This window comes from Macaca mulatta, chromosome 1, assembly GCF_049350105.2.
Source record: "Macaca mulatta isolate MMU2019108-1 chromosome 1, T2T-MMU8v2.0, whole genome shotgun sequence".
Lineage (NCBI taxonomy): Eukaryota > Metazoa > Chordata > Mammalia > Primates > Cercopithecidae > Macaca > Macaca mulatta.
The window spans coordinates 221,148,870-221,175,264 of record NC_133406.1 but is presented as its reverse complement, the minus strand read 5'-3'; the positions used below and the strand labels follow the sequence as shown (position 1 = coordinate 221,175,264).

Genomic DNA, 26,395 nt, shown 5'->3' with positions numbered 1-26,395 from the left:
AACCTCCGCCTCCTGGGTTCAAGCGATTCTCCTGCCTCAGCGTCCCTAGTAGCTGAGACTACAGGTGCCCACCACCACACCCGGCTAATTTTTGTGTTTTTAGTAGAGACGGGGTTTCACCATGTTGGCCAGGCTGGTCTCGAACTCCTGAGTTCAGGTGATCCACGCTCCTTGGCCTCCCAAAGTGCTGGGATAACAGGCCTGAGCTACTGCGGCCTGCGCCAGGTACAGTTCTAAAGGCTGTGGAATCATGCACCAGGCCTCCAGTCCTGTTCTATTTTAATCATAGTATTTATCACTCTGAAATTATTTTGTTCATTTTTCTGTTTCCTACTTTATGTTCTGCCTCTCCAACTTTTTTTTTGTTTGTTTTTTGAGGTGGAGTTTTGCTCTTGTTGCCCAGGGTGGAGTGCAATGGCTCGGTCTCGGCTCACTGCAACCTCTGCTTCCCGGATTGAAGCGATTCTCCTGCCTCAACCTCCCTAGTAGCAGGGATTACAGGTACCAGCCACCATGCCCAGCTAATTTTTGTATTTTTAGTAGAGATAGGGTTTCACCATGTTGGTCAGGCTGGTCTCGAACTCCTGACCTCAGGTGATCCACCCACTTCGGCCTCCCAAAGTGCTGGGATTACAGGCGTGAGCCACTGTGCACAGCCCCAACTAGACTTTGAAAGCCCTGGAGGTGGGTGGGTTTAGGCTGCCTTGCTCTCCTCTGTGAGCCCAGCCCCAGGGGCTGTGCCTAGCACTTGTAGGTGCTAAAAAGAAGCACTTGATGAATGGATCTCTTTCCCCTAGCAACCCTGTGAAATTTCATCACACCCATTCTAAAGGAGAGGAAACCCAGGCTCAGGTCCAGATAGTGCAGAAGCCACAGCTAATGAGTGCCAGAGCTAGAACATGAATCATCGCGGCCTCAGAGGCTGTTGCCCTTTCTCCCAGTGAAGACAGTCTAGGGTTATGGGAGGAAAAGGTACTGACGGGAGTCAGAGACCAGCATCACAGCTCAGAGCCTGGGACTCATGTACCTTGTGAAATGTTCCATCCTCCATCTGCTCATCTCCCCACTGGCCAATGAGGACCAAGAAGGGCAACTCTACCCACCCATGAAGTTATTGTGAGGGTCAAATGGGTCAATCATGTGTAGGCTTTAGGGGAATAAGGGGTTATATCTGAGCATGTGAGCTTTGTCAAGCTTGAGAACTTCAGCAGCCTTGCTCTCAATATCTGGTAGCCCCTTCCAGCCAGATCAGCTTTGTGGGACCAGGCACCACTCTGCACTCCCCAGCTTAGCCCTGTCTCTAATTTGGTTGGAGACCTTGTGTCAAACACACTTGTCTTTGGATATTGGACCCTGTTCAGCCTTTGCTCAGCGCCCAACCCTCACCCTAGTCACCCCCACCGCACACAGGCCCTAATCCCATCATTGAGGCTATGGGTAGGAAAGATGGAGAAAATATGTTTACCCCTTTTGGTGCATGCTTTTGAGATTTTTTTATGTTTGGTATTGGACATTGAAGAATTTCATCTCTTCTAAGTAACTCTCCCCCAAAGGAATGTTTAGGGAGTTGTGGAAGGGGAAGCCTTCTAACGAACCATTGACTAATTCAACCAGGATGTGTGGAGTGGCTGGTGGGGTTCTAGACATTGAGGATATAGCAGGGGAAAGAATCAAAGTATTTCCAGCAAAATCATGGAGCTTACATTCTGGTTTGCAGGATGGGTAGAGGGAGATGGACAATAAACAAACTGATTTTATTTTATTTTGTTATTATTATTATTTGTTATTGAGACAGAGCATTGCTCTGTTGCCTAGGCTGGAGTGCAGTGGCATAATCTCAGCTCACTGCAACCTCCATCATGGGGGTTCAAGTGATTCTCGTGCCTCAGCCTTCTGAGTAGCTGGGTCTACAGGCGCGCACCACCATGCCTGGCTAATTTTTTTGTATTTTTAGTAGAGATGAGATTTCACCATGTTGGCCGGGCTGGTCTTGAACTCCTGACCTTAGGTGATCCATCTGCCTTGGCCTCTCAGAGTGCTGGGATCACAGGTGTGGGCCACCGCACCTGGCCTACAAACTGATTTTAATCTGTGTTACAGAAAAAGTGAAGCAGGGAGGTCATGCTATAGAAGATGAAGCAGTCAGGGAACCCCTGCAGGTGATCTTTGAGGAGGCTATCAGGTTACAGGACACAGCATCCAAGGTAGACCCAGCAACTGCAAAGGTCTTGAGGTGGGAGTGTGGCTGGCCCTTATAAGAAAACCGTGTGAAAGGAGAATGGAGAGTGCTGGGGGAGAGTCCTGGATGAGATGAGATCAGACAGGTAGTGGGGGTCATATCACTGTGAGCTTTTTAGAAATGCTGATGAGGGCTGGGTGCTGTGGCTCACCACAGGAGTGCAGTGGCCTGATCTCAGCTCACTGCAACCTCTGCCTCCTGCCTGCAATCCCAGCACTTTGGGAGGCCAAGACAGGTGAGTCACTTTAGCCCAGGAGTTTGAGACCAGCCTGGGCAACATGGTGAAACCCCGTCTCTACAAAAAATAGAAAAATTAGCCAGGCATAGTAGGGCAAGCCTGTAGTCCCAGCTCCGTGGAGGGCGGAGGTTGCAGTGAGCCATGTTTGTACCACTGGACTCTAGCCTGGGCGATAAAGCAAGACTCTGGCTCAAAAAAAAAAAAAAATTTTTTTTTTTTTTTTTTTGAGACGGAGTCTTGCTCTGTTGTCCAGGCTGGACTGCAGTGGCCGGATCTCAGCTCACTGCAAGCTCCGCCTCCCGGGTTTACGCCATTCTCCTGCCTCAGCCTCCCGAGTAGCTGGGACTACAGGCGCCCGCCACCTCGCCCGGCTAGATTTTTGTATTTTTTAGTAGAGACGGGGTTTCACCGTGTTAGTCAGGATGGTCTCGATCTCCTGACCTCGTGATCCGCCTGTCTCGGCCTCCCAAAGTGCTGGGATTACAGGCTTGAGCCACCGCGCCCGGCCAAAATTTTTTTTTTTTTTTGAGACGAAATCTCGCTCTGTCACCCAGGCTGGAGTGCAGTGGCCGGATCTCAGCTCACTGCAAGCTCCGCCTCCTGGGTTTATGCCAGTCTCCTGCCTCAGCCTCCTGAGTAGCTGGGACTACAGGCGCCTATCACCTCACCCGGCTAGTTTTTTGTATTTTTTAGTAGAGACGGGGTTTCACCGTGTTAGCCAGGATGGTCTCCATCTCCTGACCTCGTGATCCGCCCGTCTTGGCCTCCCAAAGTGCTGCGAATATAGGCTTGAGCCACCGTACCTGGCCAAAAAAATTTTTTTTTTATTTTTAAAAATCTTTTAAAAAAGGTTTTAGGCTTAGGGGTACATGTGCAGGTTTGTCATACAGGTAAACTCGTGTCACAGGGGGTCTGTTGTACAGTTTATTTCATCACCCAGGTATTAAGCCTAGTACCCAATAGTTGTTTTTTCTGCTCCTCTCCTTCCTCCCAACCTCCACCCTCAAATAGGTCCCAGCATCTATTATTCCCTTTTCTGTGTTCATGAGTTCTCAACATTTAGCTCCCACTTGTAAGTGAGAACATGAGGTATTTGCTTTTCTGTTCCTGCATTAGTTTGCTAAGGGTAATAGCCTCTAGCTACATCCATATTCCTGCAGAAGAGGTGATCTCATTCTTTTTCATGACTGCATAGTATTCCATGGTATATATGTAACACATTTTCTTTTTCCAACCTGTCATTGATGAGCATTTAGGTTGATTCTATGTCTTTGCTAGTGGCTCACAGGTATTTCAAATGTGTGGGCAGGGCCAGGAGCCACTGATGTAGGGCCTTGTCTACTCAGTTAGGGGTGTGGATGGAGAGTTGTAGAGGGTTGAGGGCAGTGAATTGACATGACCTCACCTTTTAAAAAGATCCCATTGGCTGCTGTGTGGAGGGCAGAGAGACAAGAGTGGACAGAGGAAGCCGGTTAGGAGGCTATTGCAATAGTCCAGGCCAGAAAGAGGCCTGTATTTATTAAGCACCTACTATGGCTAGGCACAAGAGCATATAATGGAAACAGAGGTTACTGGGTCCTCCCTTGGCCCTACTCCGTTCAGAATTTCTCAGGGATGTGGGAGCCTAGGAATTTGTATTTTTAACATGCTCCCCTGGTGATTCTGATCATCAGTCAGGTTTGGAACAACTAAATTATTGGACTTAATTTTTCTGGAAATTCTAGAAATCACCATAAATACTGCTTAGGGAGCACTGTCCTTGTTGCTGGCTCCATGTGCCTTCCATATATACCTTCTATCCTTCAACCCTATGCAGTGTATATGATTATTAGCCCAGTTTCTCAGAGGAAGGAACTGAGGCGCAGAGAGGAATACCCTGGCCAGGATCACTGAGCTACAAGGTGGCAGAGTCAGGATTTGAACCGGGGTCTGGCTGATTCTGCTATCCTGCCCTTGATATTTACACCTGAATATCAATACAAGTTCAATGATATTTAGATGAGATAATGGATCCTCAATGAGAGAAGCCTCCTTTGCTATGTCCCGTTGATGTCTCTCCTCCTAGGACCGACGTGAGGGCTGGCCTGGCCTGGGTGTTTGTTGAGTGGAACTAAATTCTAGGGGTGATATCACTGAGGGCAGCCCATATTCTTTCCCATAGAGGATCCCTATGATGCTGTTGTGCTGAACTGAATGAGCCAGAAGGCCATTTATGGTCACTTCTTTCCTTACCACACGCAGAAATAAACTGAGCTCCCCTGGGGAGGGATTGGACACTCCCTTAGAGGAAGGCCAGGGTGGAGGTAACTTCGGACGATGTGTGGCTATCATGGATGTGACATTGCTTAGCAATCTCTTGTTTGTGTTTCCAAGCCATCTTTGACCCAAAGAACTAAATAATTTTATGTTAATTGGACAATCAACTGGAATTGGCAGAGCTAAGTGTTGGGGGTTTAGAGTCAAAGCCATTTGGGTTAATAATTCCCCTCACTGTTTTCTTTTTTCTTTTTTTTTGAGATGAAGTCTCGCTTTGTCGCCTAGGCTGGAGTGCAATGGTGCCATCTTGGCTCACTGCAACTTCTGCCTCCTGGGTTCAACCGATTCTCCTGCCTCAGCCTCCCGAGTAGCTGGGTTTATAGGCACATGCCACCACGCTTGGCTAATTTTTGTATTTTTAGTAGAGGTGGGGTTTTGCCATGTTGGCCAGGCTGGTCTCGAACTCCTGACCTCAAATGATCTGCTCGCCTCAGCCTCCCAAAGTGCTGGGATTACAGGCGTGAGCCGCCGTGCCCGGACACCCCTCAATGTTTTCATGTGTTAGGTAGTAATTTTGTAGTCTCCTACCATATCTCTTACACAGAGGTTTGGGTCATGACCTCTACCTGCTTCTTATCTAAGAATGCTTTGCACTTGCCCCTGGTCTGATATTTTCTAATGTGTGAGACCCATATCACTGGTGGTACATGAAGTGCCTCTACCTGGTACATGAACTTGCATTAAATCACCTTGAATCACACAGTAAGAAAGCGATTCCCTTCAATCCTTGTTCTGTTGGGATTGTTTGATGCTATTGAATCTTTAAAACTCCTCTATCATTTGCTAATCTTTCCTTTTTAATGAAGGAAAATAGGCCTCAGGTCAAAGCGTAGCTTTAGACAGCCTCACAGCTATCTAAAATGTTGAGTTAGGATTTAATTATTTGTTTATTTAGTAAACTTTTTATTTTGGAAGGATTTTAGATTGACTGCAAAGACAGTTAAAGAGTTCTTATCTAAGAACCATATACCTTTCACCCTGTTTTTTCCCAGTGTTAGCATCTTATGTAAACATATGGTACATTTGTCAAGACAAAGAAACTGGTATTGGGTATTGGTACTTACTGTTAACTAAAGTATGGAATTTATCAGTTGTCCATTAAAATGTCCTTTTACTGTTCCAGAATCCAATCTAGGACACCACATTGCATTCAGTGTTATTTATTTATTTATTGAGACAGGGTCTTGCTCTGTTGCCCAGGGTGGAGTGCAGTGGTACAATCATGGCTCACTGCAGCCTCTACCTCCTGGGCTCAAACGATCCTCCTGCCTCAGCCTCCTGAGCAACTGAGACTACAGGTGCACACCACCACACCAGCTAATTTTTATATATTTTTGTAGAGACAGAGTCTCACTAGGTTTGCCAACGCTGGTCTCAAACTTCTAGACTCAAGTGATCTTCCCATCTCAGCCTCCCAAAGTGTTGGGATTACAGGTGTGAGCCATCGTGTCTGGCCAGCATGACTTTATTAAGGGAAAAATCAGGCCCAGTATTAAGGAGAAGCCAGGTCCTGGAGGCCTTGCTAAGGAGGGTGTAATTTACCTTGAGGGCAAGGAAGAACCACCCGTTTTAAACAAGGTTGAAATTTGTTCTTTTCTGAAGGCCCCTTTCTGGCTGCAGTGTGGAGAATGAACTTACTGCAGGGCAATGCTGGAGGCAGTAGTGACCAACAGAGCTGGATGAAAGCTTTCTCTCCAGGGCAATTAGCAAAGCTCTGAAACTCTCAGTGCAACAAGTGTGGACAGAGCAGGCATCTCAGCATAAGATTGAACCAGGCCAGGCGCAGTGGCTGAGCACTTTGGGAGGCCGAGGTGGGCGGATCACGAGGTCAAGAGATCGAGACCATCCTGGCCAACATGGTGAAACCCCATCTCTACTAAAAATATGAAAATTAGCTGGGCATGATGGCGTGCACCTGTAGTCCCAGCTACTTGGGAGGCTGAGGCAGGAGAATCGCTTGAATCCGGGAGGTGGTGGTTGCAGTGAGCTGAGTTCACGTCACTGCACTCCAACCTGGTGACACAGCAAGACTCTGTCTAAAAAAAAAAGAAAAGAAAAAAAAAAAAAAGATTGAACCAGACACCAGAGTCTCAGACCAAACTCTTAGACCCTATAGTGTTATTATATTCGGTGTAACTTTTTAAAAGCTATGATGTACATACAGAAAAAGCACATAGAGGATGTAGGCATTGTTTACAAATAATTATACAGTAAATACCCACCTGTATAACTACCACCTAAGTCAAAAAATAGAACAGGCCCAGTGCAGTAGCTCATGCCTGTAATCCCAGCATTTTTGAGAGACTGAGGCAGGAGAATCCCTTCATCCCAGGAGTTCAAGACCAACCTGGACAACACAGCAAAACCTTACTAAAAAAAACACAAAAAACAAAAAGTTAGTTGGGTAGATACAGTGAGCTATAATCGCACCACTGCACTCCAGCCTGGGTGACAAAGCAATATTCTGTCTCAAAGAAAAAAAAAAAAAAAATAGAACATTACCAACATTACCGGTGTCCCAGAAGCCTCTCCCTAGTCAGAACCTCCTTCCCCTCCCAGAGATACTCTCTTCCATGATTATTCAAGTTTCATTCAGCTTTTTTACTTTAGTAAGTATGTGTAGATCTTGTTTCCCCAGGTTGTGCGATGGTGATGGGGTGGGGGTGGTCAGGAGTGTCCCTTAAATTGTACACCTTCCCAGGCACCTGATAGGCTGATGGGACGGGAGGGCACCCACTGTGTTGAGACCAGTGCAGGTGTTATATATGTCGTCTAATCAGATTGCCATAAAATCTGTATCAGGCAGGCCTGATGCGCCTACATTTCCCAATTCAGGGAAAGCACATACCGTACCCAATGTCACACAGAGTGTAAATGATAGATGTTGGATTTTGTTTTTGTTTTTGTTTTTTTTGTTGTTGTTGTTGTTGTTTTGAGACAAAGTCTCACTCTGTCGCCCAACCTGGAATGCACTGGCACTATCTTGGCTCACTGCAACCTCTGCCTCCTGGGTTCAAGCTATTCTCCTGCCTCAGCCCCCCAAATAACTGGGATTACAGGTGCCTGCTACCACGCCCAGCTAACTTTGTGTGTATTTTTAGTAGAGAGGGGATTTTGCCATGTTGGCCGGGCTGGTCCTGAACTCCTGACCTCAGGTGATCCACCTGCCTCAGCCTCCCAAAGTGCTAGGATTACAGGGGTGAGCCACTGCATCTGGCCCTAGAAGTTGATTTTGAACCCAGGTCTGTCTTCACTGAGGGCTCTGTTCTTTCCTTGGCTTGTTCTGGTGGGGGTAGGGGAAGGTGAGGGAGGATGGGAATGATGGGGGGGCGGGCAGGGGAATGGTAGGTACAGGGACTAAGAGGGGGCTTTAGAGCCGGAATGGCCTGCCTGGCTTTGCATCCCAGCCCTGCCACTCGGGCACATTGCTGACCTTCTCTGACCTTCTCTATGCCTCAGTTTCCTGCCTGATAGGGGTTTTGTGTTGATTTTACAAGAAGACGTGTAAAATGCCCAGCACAATAAATCATCACACATACCTCATGGGGTTGTCGTGAAGAATACAAGAGTTAAGTTTAGTTCAGGAAGCTTTTAGAACAGAACCTGCAGGCGGGAACTACTCATGAGCATTGGCCACTAATATTGTTCTTTTCCCTTTCCCTCACTTTCACGGGTGTGCAATGAGCTGCCGTTGCTTTGAAACTGCTGCATCTACAGTGACTTTGCAGACTGTTTTCTTCTGCAGATTGATTTCAGTGAAGGGCTCTGGCTGGGTGTCTGGAGAACTAGAGCTTGTTTCTTCTGAGGATCATGAGGCCAATGGAGTGGAGGCTGGCTTCCTCTAACAGTGCTGGCCTGAGCTCCACTCCACATGTTTCCTGTCTGACCCCACTTGTAGGCAGAGCTAACATGGGCACCACTCTCCTGGGCCTGACGTCAGGGCAGCCTCCCCACAAGGTCAGTCTGGCTCTTAGGAGGGTGGGAACGTGTGATAGGAGGGCTCCTGACCACCTGGCCTGTGGCATTGCTTCTTGCCTGGCCTCTGGAAGGGCTGAGGCCCATGGTGGGATTTTTCAGCAGCCAGGGTCCTGGACAGCTCCTGTATTTGGTCAGGGATATTGGTTGCAAGCAATAGAAACTGATTCAGGCTATTGGAAGAAAAAAAGTTAATTGTAGAGAAGGAAACTGAGACTTCAGTGAATCAACCAGAGGGGAAGCACAGATATGGGGACGATCTGGTTTGCTGCAGCAGCTGCTGCAGCCGCTTTCAAACATTCATTTCTCCTTGCATCACCGGCTCCAGATTCAAAGTTCTGGAAAAGAGCATCCGAATGGAATAACTTGGATCAGGGGTTAATAATTGGGAACCAGGCTGCACAGCAGGAGGTGAGTGGCAGGCAAGCGAGTGAAGCTTCATCTGTATTTACAGCCACTCCCCATCACTCACATTACCACCTAAGCTCCACCTCCTGTCAGATCAGTGGCTGCATTAGATTATCATAGGAGCATGAACCTTACTGTGAACTGTGCGTGCATGGGATCTAGATTGCGTGCTCCTTATGAGAATCTAATGCCTGATGATCTGTCACTGTCTCCCATCCCCAGATGGGACTGTCTGGTTGTAGGAAAACAAGCTCAAGGCACCTACTGATTCTACATTATGGTGAGTTGTGTAATTATTTCATTATATGTTACAATGTAATAAAATAGAAAGTGCACAATAAATGTAATGTGCTTGAATCATCCTGAAACCATCCCCCCATCCTGCCCCGCCTTCCCTCTGTCCATGGAAACATTGTCTTCCATGAAACTGGTTCCTGGTGCCAAAAAGGTTGAGGAGTATTGACTTCGATCATGTCATGGCTGCAGGTGAAACAGGGTGGTGAGTTGGGGGAGGACCAGGGCCCCGCTTGGTATAGTGGTTGCTGGTGGGACTCTCCCTTCAACAAGATTAGACACAGGGCAGTTTCCTTAGATAGGGAGAGCGAGGGTGGCTGAATCAATCCAAGAGTTGAAGGAAAGAAGAGAAGACAAATGTCCACTGTAGTCCTGTCCTCCTTGAGCAAACAGGCTCTTACAGTGGGTACCTCAGTGTCCTAAAAGAGAAGCTGGCCTGCTTCTCACTGCAGACAGGCTGCTGAGGGAAACCGTGGAGAGTGGAAAGTGCAGATGTAGCCCTGGAGTCAGTCAGGTTAAATTCTAGGACCTCACCCGCTGGCTTGTGACCTTGGGCAAATGCCTTACCTCCCTGGGTTTTAACTCTTTCGTCTGTGAAATGGATAATAATTCAGCAATTCTTATGCTTGCTGTCTGACTGCACATCGGGCAGAGATGCAGACTAAGGATCATTCAGGAACTGTAGGCTCTGATTCTTACTCCATCTACAATGTCTTGGGCATTTGGAAGGTAAACACAGGGCTTCTCTGAGCATTGATTTTTCCATCTACACAATGGCAAAAGAAAATATGACCTGGTTTTGGGAGTCAACCAGACATGATTCTGAGGCTGACACTGCTACTTACCTGCTTTAAGACTCTGGGCAAGTTACTCCACTGAACTTGAAGTAGCTCGGGTTGATGGGCACAATGCAAGCACGGGCACAGAAGAGGTGCTCTATTGGCTTCCTAGGGTGGCCACCCTCCTAAGGTGCCACTGACTGGCTTAATCAAGAGAAATGTGTGGTCTCACACAGTTCTGGAGATTAGGAGTGCAAGACCAAGGTATCAACAGGGTTGGTTCCTCCTGAGGGCTGAGACACAATCTGTTCTGGGTCTCTCCTCGCTTCTAGTGTTTTCCTGGCAATTTTTGTCATCCTTGGGGCTGCAGATGCATCACCCTGATCTCTGCCTCCATCTTTACATGGCCTTCTCCCTGTGTCTTCACAGCATCTTCACTCTATACACGTGTGTCTGTGTCCAAACGTCCCCTCTTTATAAGGACATCAGTTAGAGTGGATTAGCACCCACCCTAATGACCTTGTTTGAACTCAATTACCTCTGTAAAACCCCATTTCCAAAGAAGGTCACACCCCGGGGGGTTAGGACTCCAACATATCTTTTTTGGGGGAACACAATTCCACCCATAACAGGTACTCAGGATTTATTAATTTCCCTACCTCATCAAATAAGATTGCATATCCTGCTCAGGACCTGGCACAGAGCAGAACCTCAAGAAGTATTTGTTGAATAAAAGAATGAGTGGATTCTAGATTCCATGGTGTGGAAAGTGCTGGGATTACAGACGTGAGCCACTGCACCCGGCCTCCATGGCGTTTTGAATTCTCCAGAGAGTTCTCTACTCTGTGGAGTGCTCCCAGAGATACACCCTCCCCCACTTTAAAAAAGTGATTTCAAGATACTCTAACAAAAATATAAAGTTCGTGAGAACACCTCCAGGCACATTCAAGAACTTGGATCTGACTTCTGTTTTTAATGAGCTCAATGCTGTTCCCACAGCCAGAGAAATTGCAGGAAAGTCCTTCCTTCCCAGAACAGTTCTGCTTTGCCACGGATAAAGAATTATTTGTTTTAGGAAAGCTTGAAAAACTTCCTCCAGTCATTTGAAAAGGCGTTCCAACAGTGAACAGGAGGCCCTAGCAATAAATCAAGTGAGGCAAGGAAGTGGCTCTGGGAGATGGGACAGGTAGATTCCCACAACCCTCTGTCCCAGGCACCCACTAAATCAGGAAGCTGTCACTGAATGAGAGAATGCCAGCGCTTCTTAATTCTTCAGTCTTAGGGGTGGGGGACCCACATAACTTGATCACTTATGATGTGCTAGAATGTTCCATCTGGTACAGCAAAGAGACTCAAAGCCCAGGCTCTGGAGTTAAACTCCTACAGTCTACCCTTGGCCCCACCACCATCTCACTGTGTGACCTTGGGCATGTTCCTTCACCTCTCTGTGCCTCAAAGTCCTCACTGATAATTTGAGAACAATAAGAGTACCTCCTTTATAGCATATGTGATAATATATGTAATACACATTGCAGGGTGCATTTAGATAATGTCAACAATTATTGTTATTATCATATTGTTGAGGATGCTGCTGGTGCTGAGGCTGATCATGGAAAAGGTGAATTCTAGTGCCCAGGTTTATTAAATGTCTGTTCTCATCATTCCCATTAGGGATTTCTAGAACTCAGTCCCATCTCTCTGTCTCTCCCTGTCTTCCCCTCCCTTCTTTATCTCCTTAGTGCTCAACCTTGGATTATTTCACTGATTCCCCAGCAACCCTAGGAGGTATGTATCATAACCTCAGTTTCATGGGTAAGAACCTGACACATAGAAAGACCAAGGGACTCTTAGGTGGATAACTGGAATTCAAGCCAGTATGTCTGCCTCCAAGGCTGCTGCACGGGGAGATGGGCCTGATGGGAATGAAATTTGGCCTCTCCCTATAATTTCTTTTCATCATTAGGACCTCACCCTAGGACCTAGGCTCAGACTTCACCGCCAGACTGGCCTGCCCTGGACAATGCTCCACACTCGACTGTCTGCCCCCTGCTGGCTGTCAAGCTGAACAGGCCCCAAGAAACCCATTTACCCAAGAAGGCCAAGGGTGGCTGATAAAAGCAGTCCACTAGACAGTGGATGTGCATCCAGCAGCACCCTGAATCCTCACGGAGGCCCTGGGAAGAGTGTATCTCCCACCTGCCACTTTACAGGTGACCAAACTAAGGCTCAGAGAAGTTCTGTATCTCCTTCCTGTTGCACACCGGGTCAGAGTTTGGATTTGAGCCCCGGGCTGGCTCTCTGGTTTCTTCCAATCACATTCTTTTGCAGGATGTCTATTTCCTCTGCTATATTCTGGCCTCTGGTGCTCTCTGTTCCCATGCTGCCAGGGCCAGAGGATGACTGAGACCAGCTGAGCTTCTAAAAGGCTGGTGATTGCAGTGTCTGAACACCTTTACCCAGGCGGACGGAGGGCACATTGGTTGGGGAACTATCACATGCCAGGAATGATGACAGGAAATCTCACTATTATAAATCACTCTTACAAATCTCACTATTTTCTGATTTTCACAATGTAAGATTCAGGGAAGTAAAGAGACCTGCTTAAGGGCAACAGTGGGGCAGGTGAGGTCTCAAACCTGGGACTCCAATGTTTCTGCTGGCCTAACTCACTGCAGAGGAGGCTAGAGCAGGGTAGTAGAAGTCTGCAGGAGAGCCATTCTATTTTTATCATTCTCTTTTCTTTTTTTTAATTAAAAAAATTTTTTTTTGAGATGGAGTCTTGCTTTGTCACCCAGGCTGGAGTGCAATGGGACGATCTCAACTCACTGCAACCTCTGCTGCCGGGCTCAAGTAATTCTCCTGCCTCAGCCTCCTGGGTAGCTGGGATTGCAGGTGCCCGCCACCATGCCCGGTTAATTTTTTTGTATTTTCAGTAGAGATGGAGTTCCACCATGTTGGTCAGGCTGGTCTTGAACTCCTGACCTCAAGTGATCCGCCTGCCTCAGCCTCCCAAAGTGTTGGGATTACAGGGGTGAGCCACTGTGCCTGGTCTATCATTCTCTTTTCTTTTCTTTAGCATGGATCACAGATTCTAAAATTCTCCGGCCTCTCTGAGCAGCTGACTGCTGGAATTTGGAGGCTCCTGAAATTAGTTTCCTGTTCTCCATGCACTTCTCAAAAACCCTCATGTGGTGATCAGATTCCCACTTATTTTGGAGTTGCACACAAAGGAAGCAGCATCATGAGGCAGAAGGATCCCTGGGTTATCTTGAGGGAGCTCAGGCATTGACTGTGCAATCTTAGGCAGGCGAATTCCCCTCTCTGATCCTCAAGCTCCTCCTCTGCAAGAGAGAGATCATAATGGCCTGTACTTCGTGAGGTTATTGTGAAGATAAACTAGATAGTGCATGGAAAGCAGTTAGCGCGGTACTCAGCACAGAGTAAGTACTGGATTAACAAGTATCCACCATTATTATGGTAGAAATGGTGTCATTAGCAACTGAAACCTTGAGGGGAGGTTTTGATCTTGGTGAAGGTTCTGAAAAATATTACAGATCAAATAGGAGTGGAGAACTGAATTGGGAGGGAATGTTCCTTGCCTATCCCACTGGCAGCTATCCCAAACTGACATGCCCGGGGCCAGCTCAGGAAATGCCCAGTGACCCTCTTCAGCCTGGGAGACACGGTGTTCTTCAGGCCCACTTGGTCTGGCTTTAAGCCGTGGGTCTGTGCATGCCCACACACACTCATAGTCTCTCAGCACCAGTCGCCATTAGGGCCAATGGCATGGGTGTTGGACTTGCCCTGAGACAACAGCACTTCTCTGAGGTTTCAAGTCTGTTTCCCATTTGTGGGGCCTTTGGAAGGAAATAGTATGTCTCCTCCCACCCTCTGCTCATCTGCCCTTCCACATAAACCCCCGGCTGAGGCCTGCGCCTGGCAACCATGGAAAGTCATTTCCTCCAGCCAATGCCTCCCCCATGTTAAGAAGCAGACGTGGTGGAGAGAAGGCACAAAACACCCTTGCGACTTGCAAGGTGGGGTGGGAAAGGTGGGGTTATTGGTGAGGACCGTTGCATTTATGGGGCCTCTTATCTTTATGACAAAACCTCACTAGGACTTGAGATGCAATAACAAAGAAAGTAACATCCATAAAGATCTATTTCTAATGTGTGGGCCTGAGCAATAGGTGGGCAGCTGGCCCCGCCTGTATGTGGACTGCAGTCCTTGTAACCCTGAGTTTTGCTGCTGAGTCAGGGCCTGGTGGCACGGAGTGGGGAGCTCTTAGTGAGGATGCTGGGAGCCCCAAACCCTGCCCTCTCCTCCCCTCCCCAACTCTGCCAGCTAAATGTGGGACTCCCGCTGCAGCTTCAGAAACACCATCCCTTCACCCACATTTTGTCTCCTCAACCCTAGGGTCAACTCCATGGGAGACCCAAACAACCAGGACACTTGCCGAGGCTAGGCTGGACAGGAGATGCAGTGTTAGAGGAAGCACAGTGGGACCTCCCCGTGGACTCCAAGCTCCCAGGAGGGAAAATGTGTAACAATGGGAAATGTGAACCAACTGCTGCCCCCAACACACACACACACACACACACACAAAGGAAAACAAGAAAACAAAACCAGCTACATAAATTGCAAAAAAAAAAAAAAAAGGAATTCCAGTTCTATTCTACAATAGCATCAATACTGCAATACTTTCATCAAGTTATATAAAGAAAAACCAGGAACATTGGCATAAGAAGAACAGGAGCTTCCCCCATCTTGTCGTGTTCAAGTACTTTGTGTCTGCTCCCCCAGCCCCCAGCAGTTTAGCTGTGCTATCCCAAGGGCAAGTGCAAGCCTGTCATCCAAGCGTGTAATTCTTGACCCAGGCTGGCCATCTCGGCTTTGGCTTGCAAGTCCCGCTGGCATGTGATTTCCCAAAGGAGCCAGTCTTAGTCCGTAAGCCCTTACCCTGTTCATTGTGGAAGTTCGGGGGCCCAAGGGCAGAAAGGGCTGCAGGGGCAGCCTCATCAGAGGGCACTCAGGCAATGGAAGAGATGTGGCTGTGTTTCTGCTCTCTGCAGAAGAGAGTCCTGGAGGAGGGCCAGCAGCTGCCCCAGCTGCTGGGGAGGCAGCAGAAGAGGGTGGACATCAGCAGGGCCAGGGCGATGATGAAGGTGAGCACCCACCGTAAGACACCCGGGTAGATGAAGGGCCCGATAAGGATGATGAGCAAAGCCAGCAGGAGTAGGTGTGCGGCCAGGCGCCGGGCTGCCACGTGGTTTGCACTTACTTCATCCTGTCCATCCTCTCCCACCAAGCTGGGGTGCCCTGCTGCCAAGTCGGCAGGACCCATCAGCTCCTGAGGACAGAGCGGCACCTCTGTGCATGGCTGGGCCAGCTGCCTCACCACCGCCTCGTGGTCACGCAGGCTGCAGATGAGGCCCCCGGGGACGGTGGTGACCTTGCGGCACAGTGGGCAGGTGATGGACCAGGTGTTGTCCTGCACGCATAGCAGGAGCTTCAGGCAGACGGCGCAGAAGGCATGCTGGCAGGCCAGTAGCTTGGGCGACCGGGGACAGCTGTAGGGCTCCCGGCACACCAGACACTCCAGGTCACATTCTGTGGAGCCATGATGACCCCCGGCGGGAGCCACAGCGGTGGTGGTTGTGGTGGCTCCTGCGGAGATGGGCTGGGGCTGTTGCAGGGTCTTGGTGCAGGCCATTCTGGACACAGGGACCAGTGGGACACTGTTGCTCAGCACCTGGGCATTGGCAGAGAGTGTCAGCTGGCGCTGCTGGGACTTGGATGGAGTCTGCCTCTCCTTTTCACTCTGGCCAGGTGCCTGTTGACAACAGCTGTCTGACACTCCTCTTTCCCAGAGCTGCCCAGCTTGTTTCTTGGCTTACGTTGTCCCTTCAGTTATTATTATTTATTTTCTCAAATCCTAGGGTTAATCAGTAACTTGCGGGTCTGGAGACTTTGAATTGCCTGATAGGAGGGCAAAGTGGGCAGGGTCTAGTGAATCAGGACTTTCCTGTTGGGGCCAAGTGCCTGGTGGGTGGCTCAAGCTTTGGGATGCATCAGAATCCAACTCTCTCACCCCCACTTCCCAGGTCCCTGAACCTTTTATTTTTTTTATTTAACTTTTTTTTTTTTTTTTTTTTTTGAGACGGAGTCTCTTTCTCTCACCCAGGTTGGAATGCAGCGGCGCGATCTCGGCTCACTGGCATCTACAAATCTGCACAATTAACAGACAACCCTATGAGTCGGACATAGGTGGATTGGGGGACCCCGCTTTCTCAGACGCAACCTTTTGGATGTCAGGATGAGTGGAACAAAGTTTGTTTGCGCTTGGAGCACATTTATAGGCAGGTGGCCTTGGGAATAGGAGGGGAGAGGTAGAAAAGTGAGTGGAAGGAGCACAAAGCCCAGCCCAACGCAGAAAAACAAAAACCACATACAGTGCACAGGTGTTTGGCACCTGCTACTGTATTCATTTCCTTAGAGTCACAGCTGTTGTATTCACAGTTACAGGTGTATGAGCCTCCAATCGGTGCCCTGCTGCACACTTCACGTGCCTAATCACAGGTGTCCTGTTGTGTGCTAGACATGCTGCGTATCCAGTAGTACTAAGAACAGCTGCCATTTATTTGGGCCTATCTAAGCCAAGCCCTGTGCCTGGGGTCCCCAGCCCCCATTTCCCAGAACCCTGATACAGCCTTGTAGGGAAGGCTGGGAAACAAGGGCAGGGTGTGGTCAGGGTAGGCTGCTGGCTGCCTGCCGAGGGCCCTTCCATGGGGCAGGAACTTGTGGAATCTACCAGCGTCCAAGGTCTGATTGAATCAATTTCATTGGTTTGTTTAGATGCAACTGGCCCCAGGCAGGTGACGTAGGCTAACAGGACTCATGTGGGGACAGGCAGATATTAGCAGCACAGCAGTTAGGAAAACGTGATTTCCTTACTTTGCCCTGGAGGGCAGATGGTGGGGCACGTACACTCCCTCAAACAAATGTTTCATTCAGGCCACTCTGAACTCAGAAGCCCGTGTAAAGGATCCTTTGGTGCTCATGTCACCTGCCAAGGGCCACACAGAGTCCTGTGCCTCTGTTTCAGCTCTTTCCCTTACCCCAGTTGCTGGCACTGCAGGCCACCCTCTGTGTCCTGTAGTCGCCAGCCCCACAGAGGCTCCCTCCCTTGTGGGATGGGTAACTCCTGCCTCACCCCTCCCCCACTGTCTCTGAAATCCAGTTCTCTCACCATCCCATCCCATCCCATTTCTTCTCAACCTGTAGCTAGACCCTCAGTTATCTCTGTTAAAGGAAAATAAATCTTTGTATAAGGTGTAAGGAAGGGATCCATTTTCAGCTTTCTACATACGGCTAGCCAGTTTTCCCAGCACCATTTATTAAATAGGGAATCCTTTCCCCATTTCTTCTTCTTGTCAGGTTTGTCAAAGATCAGATGGTTGTAGATGTGAGGTATTATTTCTGAGGGGTCTGTTCTGTTTCACTGGTCTATATCTCTGTTTTGGTTGGTACCACATGTTCTCACTCATAGGTGGGAATTGAACAATGAGAACACTTGGACACAGGATGGGGAGCATCACACACTGCAGCCTGTCGTGGGGTGGAGGGAGAGGGGAAGGATAGCATTAGGAGATATACCTGATGTAAATGACGAGTTAACGGGTGCAGCACACCAACATGGCACGTGCATACATATGTAACAAACCTGCACATTGTGCACATGTACCGTAGAACTTAAAGTATAATAATAAATAAATAAAAATAATAAAAATAAATAAATAAATAAATCGTGGGGCCCCAAAATCACTACGCTGAAGGGGAAAGTCAAGCTGGAAACGGCTTAGGGCCAAACTGCCTCCCATTCTATTCAAAGTCACCCCTCCGCTCACAGAGACAAATGCATATCTGATTGCCTTCTTCGGAGAGGCAAGAAGCTCAAAAAAATGCAACCATTCTTATCTACCTATGACCTAGAAGCCCCTTCCTCGCTTCAAGTCTTCACGCCTTTGCTTCAAGTTGCCCCACCTTTCCAGGTGGAACCAATGTTCATTTTGCATATGTTGATTGACATCTCATGTCCCTCTAAAATGTATAAAAACAAGCTGTGCTCTGTCCATCTTGGGCACATGTCTTCAGGACCTCCTGAGGCTGTGTCATGGACGCATGTCCTCAACCTTGGCAAAATAAACTTTCTAAATTAACTGAGACCTGTTTCAGACACTAAGGTATAGATACACATCTATATCACGTTTTCCCCCAGATCAAGCTGAAGGGGGCCTTGGATCTAGTGCTGGGCATGTTTTTTCCCCCATGCCTAGCATTCTTTCCCCTTTTGTGGGTAACAGTTCTCTGTTTTCACTTTGGGCAACCACTGCCTCCCACTGTCATTCTGTGTGCTCATGGTGAGGGTGATCTCTGGCTCTAGCTCTCTGCAAGTGGGGACCTGATGCGATTCAGGACAGGTCAGTTAGCATGCTCTGCTCTGCTGGTGGCAGCCATTGGTTTGGGCAGAGGTATGTAATCTAAGCCAAGCCAATGAGATTCAATTCTGAGACTTCTGTTGGAACTCTTGAGAAGTTTCTCTTTCTGCTGGGTTTCCAAGTTAGAGGATGGAACCCTGGGGCTGCCAGGACCACAGCGTGCAGAGAACCTGCTCAAGAGTAAGGTCAGCACAAAAGAAAAATGAGAAAAGAATCAGACAAGGGCCTGATGATGTTATTTGAACACCTAGATCCAGCCACACCTGAAGCAGGACCCCTAGCATTGGATTTTTTTCAAGGATATTAACCTATAAAATCTACCCTGATTTTTATTCTTAAGTCAGTTCACATTGGACTTCTGTCCTTTGCAAGTGAAAGACCTCTAGGTAACACAGCAATGGATGAAGAAAAGAAGCCTTTACTTGCTCTCTGACAAAGGCTCAGGCATTGATGAGACAACCAGACTTTGTACACAGCCAAGAGTGACCTAATGCCTGTGTGTTACGATGCTAGAAGAGATTGTGTGTTTTCTCTGCTTTGATTTGCATTGCATGATGTTCGTTTCTGTTTGCGAGACCCTAGGATGGGTTAGGGATGAGAGGAGAAAAATGTGTTGAGCCACATTCATTTATAATAAGAATAGAAAATCAGTTGGGCCACACAGTGATGATAGCTTGGCCAGTGCCCCTCTCTCCGTCTTTTTTTTTTTTTTTTTTTTTTTTTTGATATAGAGTCTCGCTCTGTCTTGCCCAGGCTGGAGTGCAGTGACACCGTCTCGGCTCAAGCGATTCTTCTGTCTCAGGCTCCTGAGTAGCTGGGACTACAGACGTGTGCCACCACACCCACCTAATTTTGTATTTTTAGTAGAGACAGGCTTTTACCATGTTGGCCAGATTGGTCTCGAACTCCTGACCTCAGGTGATCCGCCTGCCTCAGCCTCCCAAAGTCCTGGGATTACAGGCGTGAGCCACTTCAACCGGCCAGCCAGTGCCCCTCTCTCTAGGCAGCTTAATGAGAAATCAAATTGTAAGAAGGTAGCTGAGTGAGGTTGAAATCAGACCAAGGGAAATTATTTGGGTTAGAGCCTAAAAAATAACCTTTGACATCATTGGGCAACCACCATTAAGAAAACATATTGGCTGTAACAATCCAAGTATTACAGAAATAGATAAAGTAGAATGTGAAAGTTCCTTTCATTGCAACCTCTGAGAAATGACCACTGTTAACAGTGCATTCCTTCCTTTGTCCCCCTCCTACCATCTTGGCTTAGGAACAGCTTTGTTTCTTAACAGTGCCTTGCCTTAACTACCATCAGCATTGACTATAGCTGGAAATCTGGCTCCCGTCACTTTACCAGCTGTGTGAACTTGGGCAAGAATTTCTTCACTGCAGTTCAGTTTTAAAATTTGATAAAATGGAGGCCGGGCGTGGTGGCTCATGCCTGTAATCCCAGCACTTTGGGAAGCAGAGGTGGGTGGATCACTTGAGCTCAGGAGTTCGAGACCAGCCTGGGCAATGAGGTGCAAACCTGTCTCTACTAAAAATACAAAAAATAGCCAGGCGTGGTGGTCCATACCTGTAGTCCCAGCTACTCGGGAGGCCAAGGCAGGAGGATAACTTGAGCCTGGGAGGTGGCGGTTGCGTGAGCCAAGATCATATACCACTGCACTCCAGCCTGGGTGACAGAGTGACACTGTGTATTTAAAAAAAAGTAAATAAAATAAAATGGAAACATTAACACTTGAGGAAATTATGGAAGATTATTTCAGCCCTCCACCCTCGACTACAACCTGCTCACGGGAGGCTTAGTAATTTATGTACTTTGGGTTGTAACTGACCTGGGTGAAATTGATCTCTTCCAGGGACATGAGATAAGACACTTTGGTGACCTATTCGGCCAGTGCTTCTTGAAGAGGAGTGAATATGGTCAGAGTCTGAGGTGTAGACAGAAGCAGATCTATCCCAGGGGAATTAAAAAGTGTCTCTGGAGACTTAAAATGTTAAATTCATCTAGGTTTCACATTCTTCTCCATGTTATATTTGTGCTTACTGCAACATTAGAATCCCAAAGCATACATGAATCCTTCCAAATCTCCATATAAAACATATTTGTTTGTTTTAATTGCTGTATAAATATAAACTCATTAACGTTGAATAAAGCTTTTTTGTTTGTTTGTTTTCATTTGAAATGCAGTTTCTTCCATCTTATGGCTTCTCACAGCCCTGGGGTCATATGTATTCCATCTTGAGAAGCACAGTCTCATGTTGGAGTGAAATTTCACGAGCCAGGTCCCAGTCAAACACCGCGTTGCCCTCCACTCCTCTCTACCTTGGGCTAACTGGCAACCATCTCAGCTCACGCTCTTGTCCCAGAATTCCCGCCTCTGTGCTCCTTAGAGCATGGCAGGCTCTGTCCCTATTTGCACCGCTCCCCACCCCGCTCCCACCCCTTACAAAGAATCTGCGTGTCTGAGGATAGATTGCCAAGGAGACAGAAGAATGGGATCTGGAACCAAAATGACAATAACGAGAAAATGATGAATGTATATAGAGAAAGACAATGTGACAGAGACAGTGAATACCTCAGGCACAAACTGCAGGAAGTTGGAAAACTACACTGTCTTTTTTTTTTTTTTTTTTTTGAGATGGAGGGCACTTACTGGGCTGGAGCTCTGAACTCACCACCGACAGGCAGTCAGTGGCCGAGTTGCTTAACCTCCCTGGGCCTCAGTTTTCTCCTCTGTGAAATGGACACCTGCCCTGTCCACTTATTGGGGAGCCAATGAAATGACAGAGGCTTGTGAATGGGGCTGGGGGGCCATTACTACTACTGACCTCATTCCCTGGACTCAAATATTCCGTCTTTTTTTTCTTTTTTTTTGAGATGGAGTTTTGCTCTTATTGCCCAGGCTGGAGTGCAATGGCACAATCTTGGCTCACTGCAACCTCTGCCTCCCGGATTCAAGCGATTCTCCTGCCTCAGCTGCTTGAATACCTGGGACTATAGGCGTGTGCCACCACGCCCAGCTAATTTTTTTTTTGTATTTTTAGTGGAGACGGTGTTTCACCATGTTGTCCAGGTTGGCCTCGAACTCCTGACCTCAGGTGATCCACCCGCCTCAGCCTCCCAAAGTGTTGGGATTAGAGGTGTGAGCCATCGTGCCCAGCCTAAACAGTCTTTTGTTTCCTGTTGTTTAAAAATAATTATGTTAAAAAATACATGTTGATTGTAAAAAAAAAATGGGATTACTGATGAACAAAAAGAAAAAGACATCAATAATCAGTAATCTCACAGCCCACAGAGAAGGAGAGTTAATTCTGAATATTTCCTTTTAGACTGCTTAGCTTTCTTTTTTTTTTTTTCTTTTTTGAGACGGAGTCTCTCTCTGCCGTCCAGGCTGGAGTGCAGTGGCCGGATCTCAGCTCACTGCAAGCTCCGCCTCCCGGGTTGACGCCATTCTCCTGCCTCAGCCTCCCGAGTAGCTGGGACTACGGGCGCCCGCCACCTCGCCCGGCTAGTTTTTTGTATTTTTTAGTAGAGACGGGGTTTCACCGTGTTAGTCAGGATGGTCTCGATCTCCTGACCTCGTGATCCGCCCGTCTCGGCCTCCCAAAGTGCTGGGATTACAGGCTTGAGCCACCACGCCCGGCCGACTGCTTGGCTTTCTTTCTTTCTTTTTTTTTTTTTTTTGTTTGTTTGTTTGTTTGTTTTAGACAAAGTTTTGCTTTAGTTGCCCAGGCTGGAGTGCAATGGCAAGATCTCAGGTCACTGCAACCTCCACCTCCTGGGTTCAAGTGATTCTCCTGTCTCAGCCTCCCGAGTAGCTGGGGTTACAGGCGTCTGCCACCACGCCCTGCTAATTTTTTGTATTTTTAGTGGAGACAGGGTTTCACCATGTTGGCCAGGCTGGTCTCGAACTCCTGACCTCAGATGATCTGCTCGCCTCAGGCTCCCAAAGTGCTGGGATTATAAGCGTGAGCTACCACGTCCAGCCTAGACTGCTTTCTGCATATACTTTTACAGACTTCCCCCATACACCCCCACTCCCACTAAAATGGTAATCTACTATTTACAATTTATATTTATATTTTTACTTAATAGGTTATCAGCACATCTCTTTCCATATTAATAAATACACTTCATTCCTGAAGGTTGTATAGTATTCCATCATGTGAATGTACCATATTTTAATTCATCAATTCCCATAAGTTAAATATTTAGACTGTTTCCATTTTTCACTGTTATCAACAGTCCTTTGACGGGCATCCTTGGACATGCACTTTTCATTTTTGGCCTTTTCAAAATTGTATGATATTACGTTATCTTCTTTCTCTGCCTTTTGGACAGTGGTTCAAGTCTTAAAATTTGGATCTATGCTGACCCGTTTATGAATCTGCTTTAAGCCAGAAGGTTGGAACAATTAGCTAAGCAGCAACAGAAAAGAAAACTTTTGTCCAACTCAGAATTACTACAGTGTACCTACCCCGGAGGTTATAGAAATCAGACAGAGAACCTCTAGGACTACATGTTCTTTGAATCTAGAATAATTCTAGGGTCTGGACCCATTTCCCACTGCTGTCTCTAAACTTTCTCATCCCTCCCACCCTTATCTGTGGTTAAGCTCTGGTTCAGACTTCAGATTGGACTTCTTCTTTGACCTCCTTCTGATTGATCTCTTAGTTTCTGACCATCTCCTGGGACACATCTGGCCTGTCTTGAAGATTCCATTCTTAACTGTTCCCTCAATTCTATGATCCTGACACGGACCCTGACCCAGCCCTAACCCCTGGCCCTTCCAACACTGTGATATGTATGTCGTCTTCTCTCTCTGTCTTTTCGGCAGTGGTGCAGGTGCCAAACTTGGATCTCAGCTTAAGGCTAAGCTAGTGGGCAAAAGGAATCCCACCTTTGCACTTGGCCCAGGCTCCAGTGGAACACCAGGCTCTCACTTGGCAGAGATGTCTCACCTGTTGTGAGACGTTCTTGTCTTTATCCTCCATAACCTCTTTCCCTCCATCCTTCATTGTTTGGATTAAGAATGTTAATCTTGGAAGAAAAGGGTTTTGGTAAGAGTTGTTATTACTTATTCATGGGAGTAGATGCATGAATAAGATGCATGATATATGTCTTTGGCTGACAAATCAAAACGTCTGAAGTCTGGACCTTGTCAGGCACTACTGCCTTCAACCATAGATGATCAACTCTAATCAAACAACTGGCGGAGAGACATTTTATCTGGAGGAATTGAGCTAATCTGTTCCTCTAGTATTTCTTAAACTGTGGTTCATGCATCTCCAGTTTTCTGTGAGCTTCTAAAAGGTACCTCTGAAAAAATCTGGAGGTGGGTGGAGAAGAGGGTTCCATAGACAAACCAGTTTGAGAAATAATGCATCCTTCACTTGACCTTGGAGATTCACAATGGACATTAGAGCATTAAAAGCTTCAAGAAATCCAGCAGTTAAAACACCTGCTTGATTTTGTTTAATCCTGACTTTAACTTATTTGCCTGTGGAACTCTTTTCATACAAAACACTTTTCAATGCTATATGCAACTCTGGGATTCTGAGAGACACAGTTTAGGAAATGCTGAGGGATCAAGCTAAGCCATTAGAAAGTTGCATTTGACTCTGGGCTTTCTAAACACTCTCACTGAGTTGTATTTTGGGACTATTCTGCTAGCTTCCTTCAAAGGATGCATCAGGAAATAGGATTAAGAAACTTGTTACTGGCTGGGCGCGGTGGCTCAAGCCTGTAATCCCAGCACTTTGGGAGGCCGAGACGGGCGGATCACAAGGTCAGCAGATAGAGACCATCCTGGCTAACCCGGTGAAACCCCGTCTCTACTAAAAAATACAAAAAACTAGCCGGGCGAGGTGGCGGGCGCCTGTAGTCCCAGCTACTCGGGAGGCTGAGGCAGGAGAATGGCGTAAACCCGGGAGGCGGAGCTTGCAGTGAACTGAGAGCCGGCCACTGCACTCCAGCCTGGGTGACATAGCGAGACTCTGTCTCAAAAAAAAAAAAAAAAAAAAAAAAAAGAAACTTGTTACTGCATTTGCATTTGGGTTGTGGCTTGGGACACTATATGACAATATTCAGTGTCACCCATACAGAGCATGTGAAAATTTTCTTTTGGGGCTAAGTATTGGAAAAAGCTTTTTGCTTCCTCTGACAGCAGATTGTGTCTGTCCACACTACTCAGACATTCTGAACTACATAATTGACTCTATTTTCCATTTTTGATTTGGCCACCAGGAAGCTCAACCATATCTACTGTGAAGTATCACATTTGGCATGTAGTGCTGCATTCCATCTCCATCCTCAGTCTATATTTTCTATCCTACTTTATGGTTTACCCTTTCCTGATGCCTGATGTTTGATTTTTGTATTTGTATTTCACTTGAATATATTTCTTTTTTATTTTTTTTTAAGACAGAGTTTCTCTCTGTCACCCAGGCTGGAGTGCAGTGGCACGATCTCAGCTCACTGTAACCTCCACCTCCTGGGTTCAAGTGATTGTTGCACCTCAGCCTCCCAAGTAGCTGAGATTACAGGTGCCTGTCACCACATTGGGATCATTTTTGTATTTCTAGTAGAGATGGGATTTCACCATGTTGGCCAGGCTGATCTCAAGCTCCTGGCTTCAAGTCATCTGCCTACCTTGGCCTCCTAAGGTGCTGGATTACAGGTGTGAGCCTCTGCACCTGGCCTCACTTGTGTATATTTCTTATAAACAGTTGTGGAAAGAGGAAAGGTAGAAAAAGAAGAAGAAAATAAGGCCAGGTGCGGTGGCTCACGCCTGTAATCCCAGCACTTCGGGAGGCCAAAGCGGGTGGACTACTGAGGTTAGGAGTTTGAGACCAGCCTGGCCAACATGGCGAAACCCTGTCTCTACTAAAAATACAAAAATTAGCTGGGTGTAGTGGCGCACACCTGTAATTTCAGGTACTTGGGAGGCTGAGGCAGAAGACTCGCTTGAACCCAGGAGGTGGAGGTTGAAGTAAGCCCAGATAGTGCTACTGAACTCAAGCCTGGGCAACAGAGCAAGACTCAGTCTCAAAAAAAAAAAAAAAAAAAAAAAAAAAAAAAAAAAAAGAAGAAAAAAGAAACTCGGAGAAAGAATTGGCAAATATAGGAGAGTAGGCAGAGGTAGGGGGAGACTGTAGGTGTGTAACTTGGCATCCTCTGGCTTTCTCAATATTAAACCCCTGGGCCTTTGCCTCCTTCGACCCATGCTGTCCTGGATACCGAAAGCTTGGAGACAGCGTGTGCCTTTCTGAGAACACTTCTCCACCTGTCCTCTGCTCGTCACATTCCAGGGAGCACAGACCTGAGGTCTGGACCACTGGACCGTGTAAAAATTAATCATCCCAAGCATGGTCTGTGATCCATTAAACTGCTATCCGTGGTGAAATCAGCCCAAATACAGGAGGTTGCCAAACTGGCCCCTCTTTTTTCCCCAAAATGTCCAGTCTTGGCCTTTCCAGAGTCCTCCTGGGAGGAAGACACTCAACTCAAAATAAGAGAGGGTCCTGAGCCCATGGGCTTTGAGTGGAGGTTGGGAGGGTGTTTTTGAATAGACTAGCATGTTGGACAGACCTGTGTTCAAATCTTAGCTGTGTGTCTTCCAGCAACCATCTTATTTTGTTT

The 26,395-nt window shown here is 47.3% G+C and overlaps 1 protein-coding gene across 1 annotated transcript; it reads right to left on the bottom strand.

The window, feature by feature from the left end:
- Positions 1-14,883: 14,883 nt before the first annotated feature.
- On the bottom strand, positions 14,884-18,048 carry RNF186 (ring finger protein 186). The gene has a single exon (XM_001094241.5). The coding sequence runs from the start codon at positions 15,960-15,962 to the stop codon at positions 15,279-15,281; it is 684 nt and encodes a 227-aa protein (XP_001094241.3). The 5' UTR covers positions 15,963-18,048; the 3' UTR covers positions 14,884-15,278.
- Between the last annotated feature and the right edge of the window lie 8,347 nt (positions 18,049-26,395).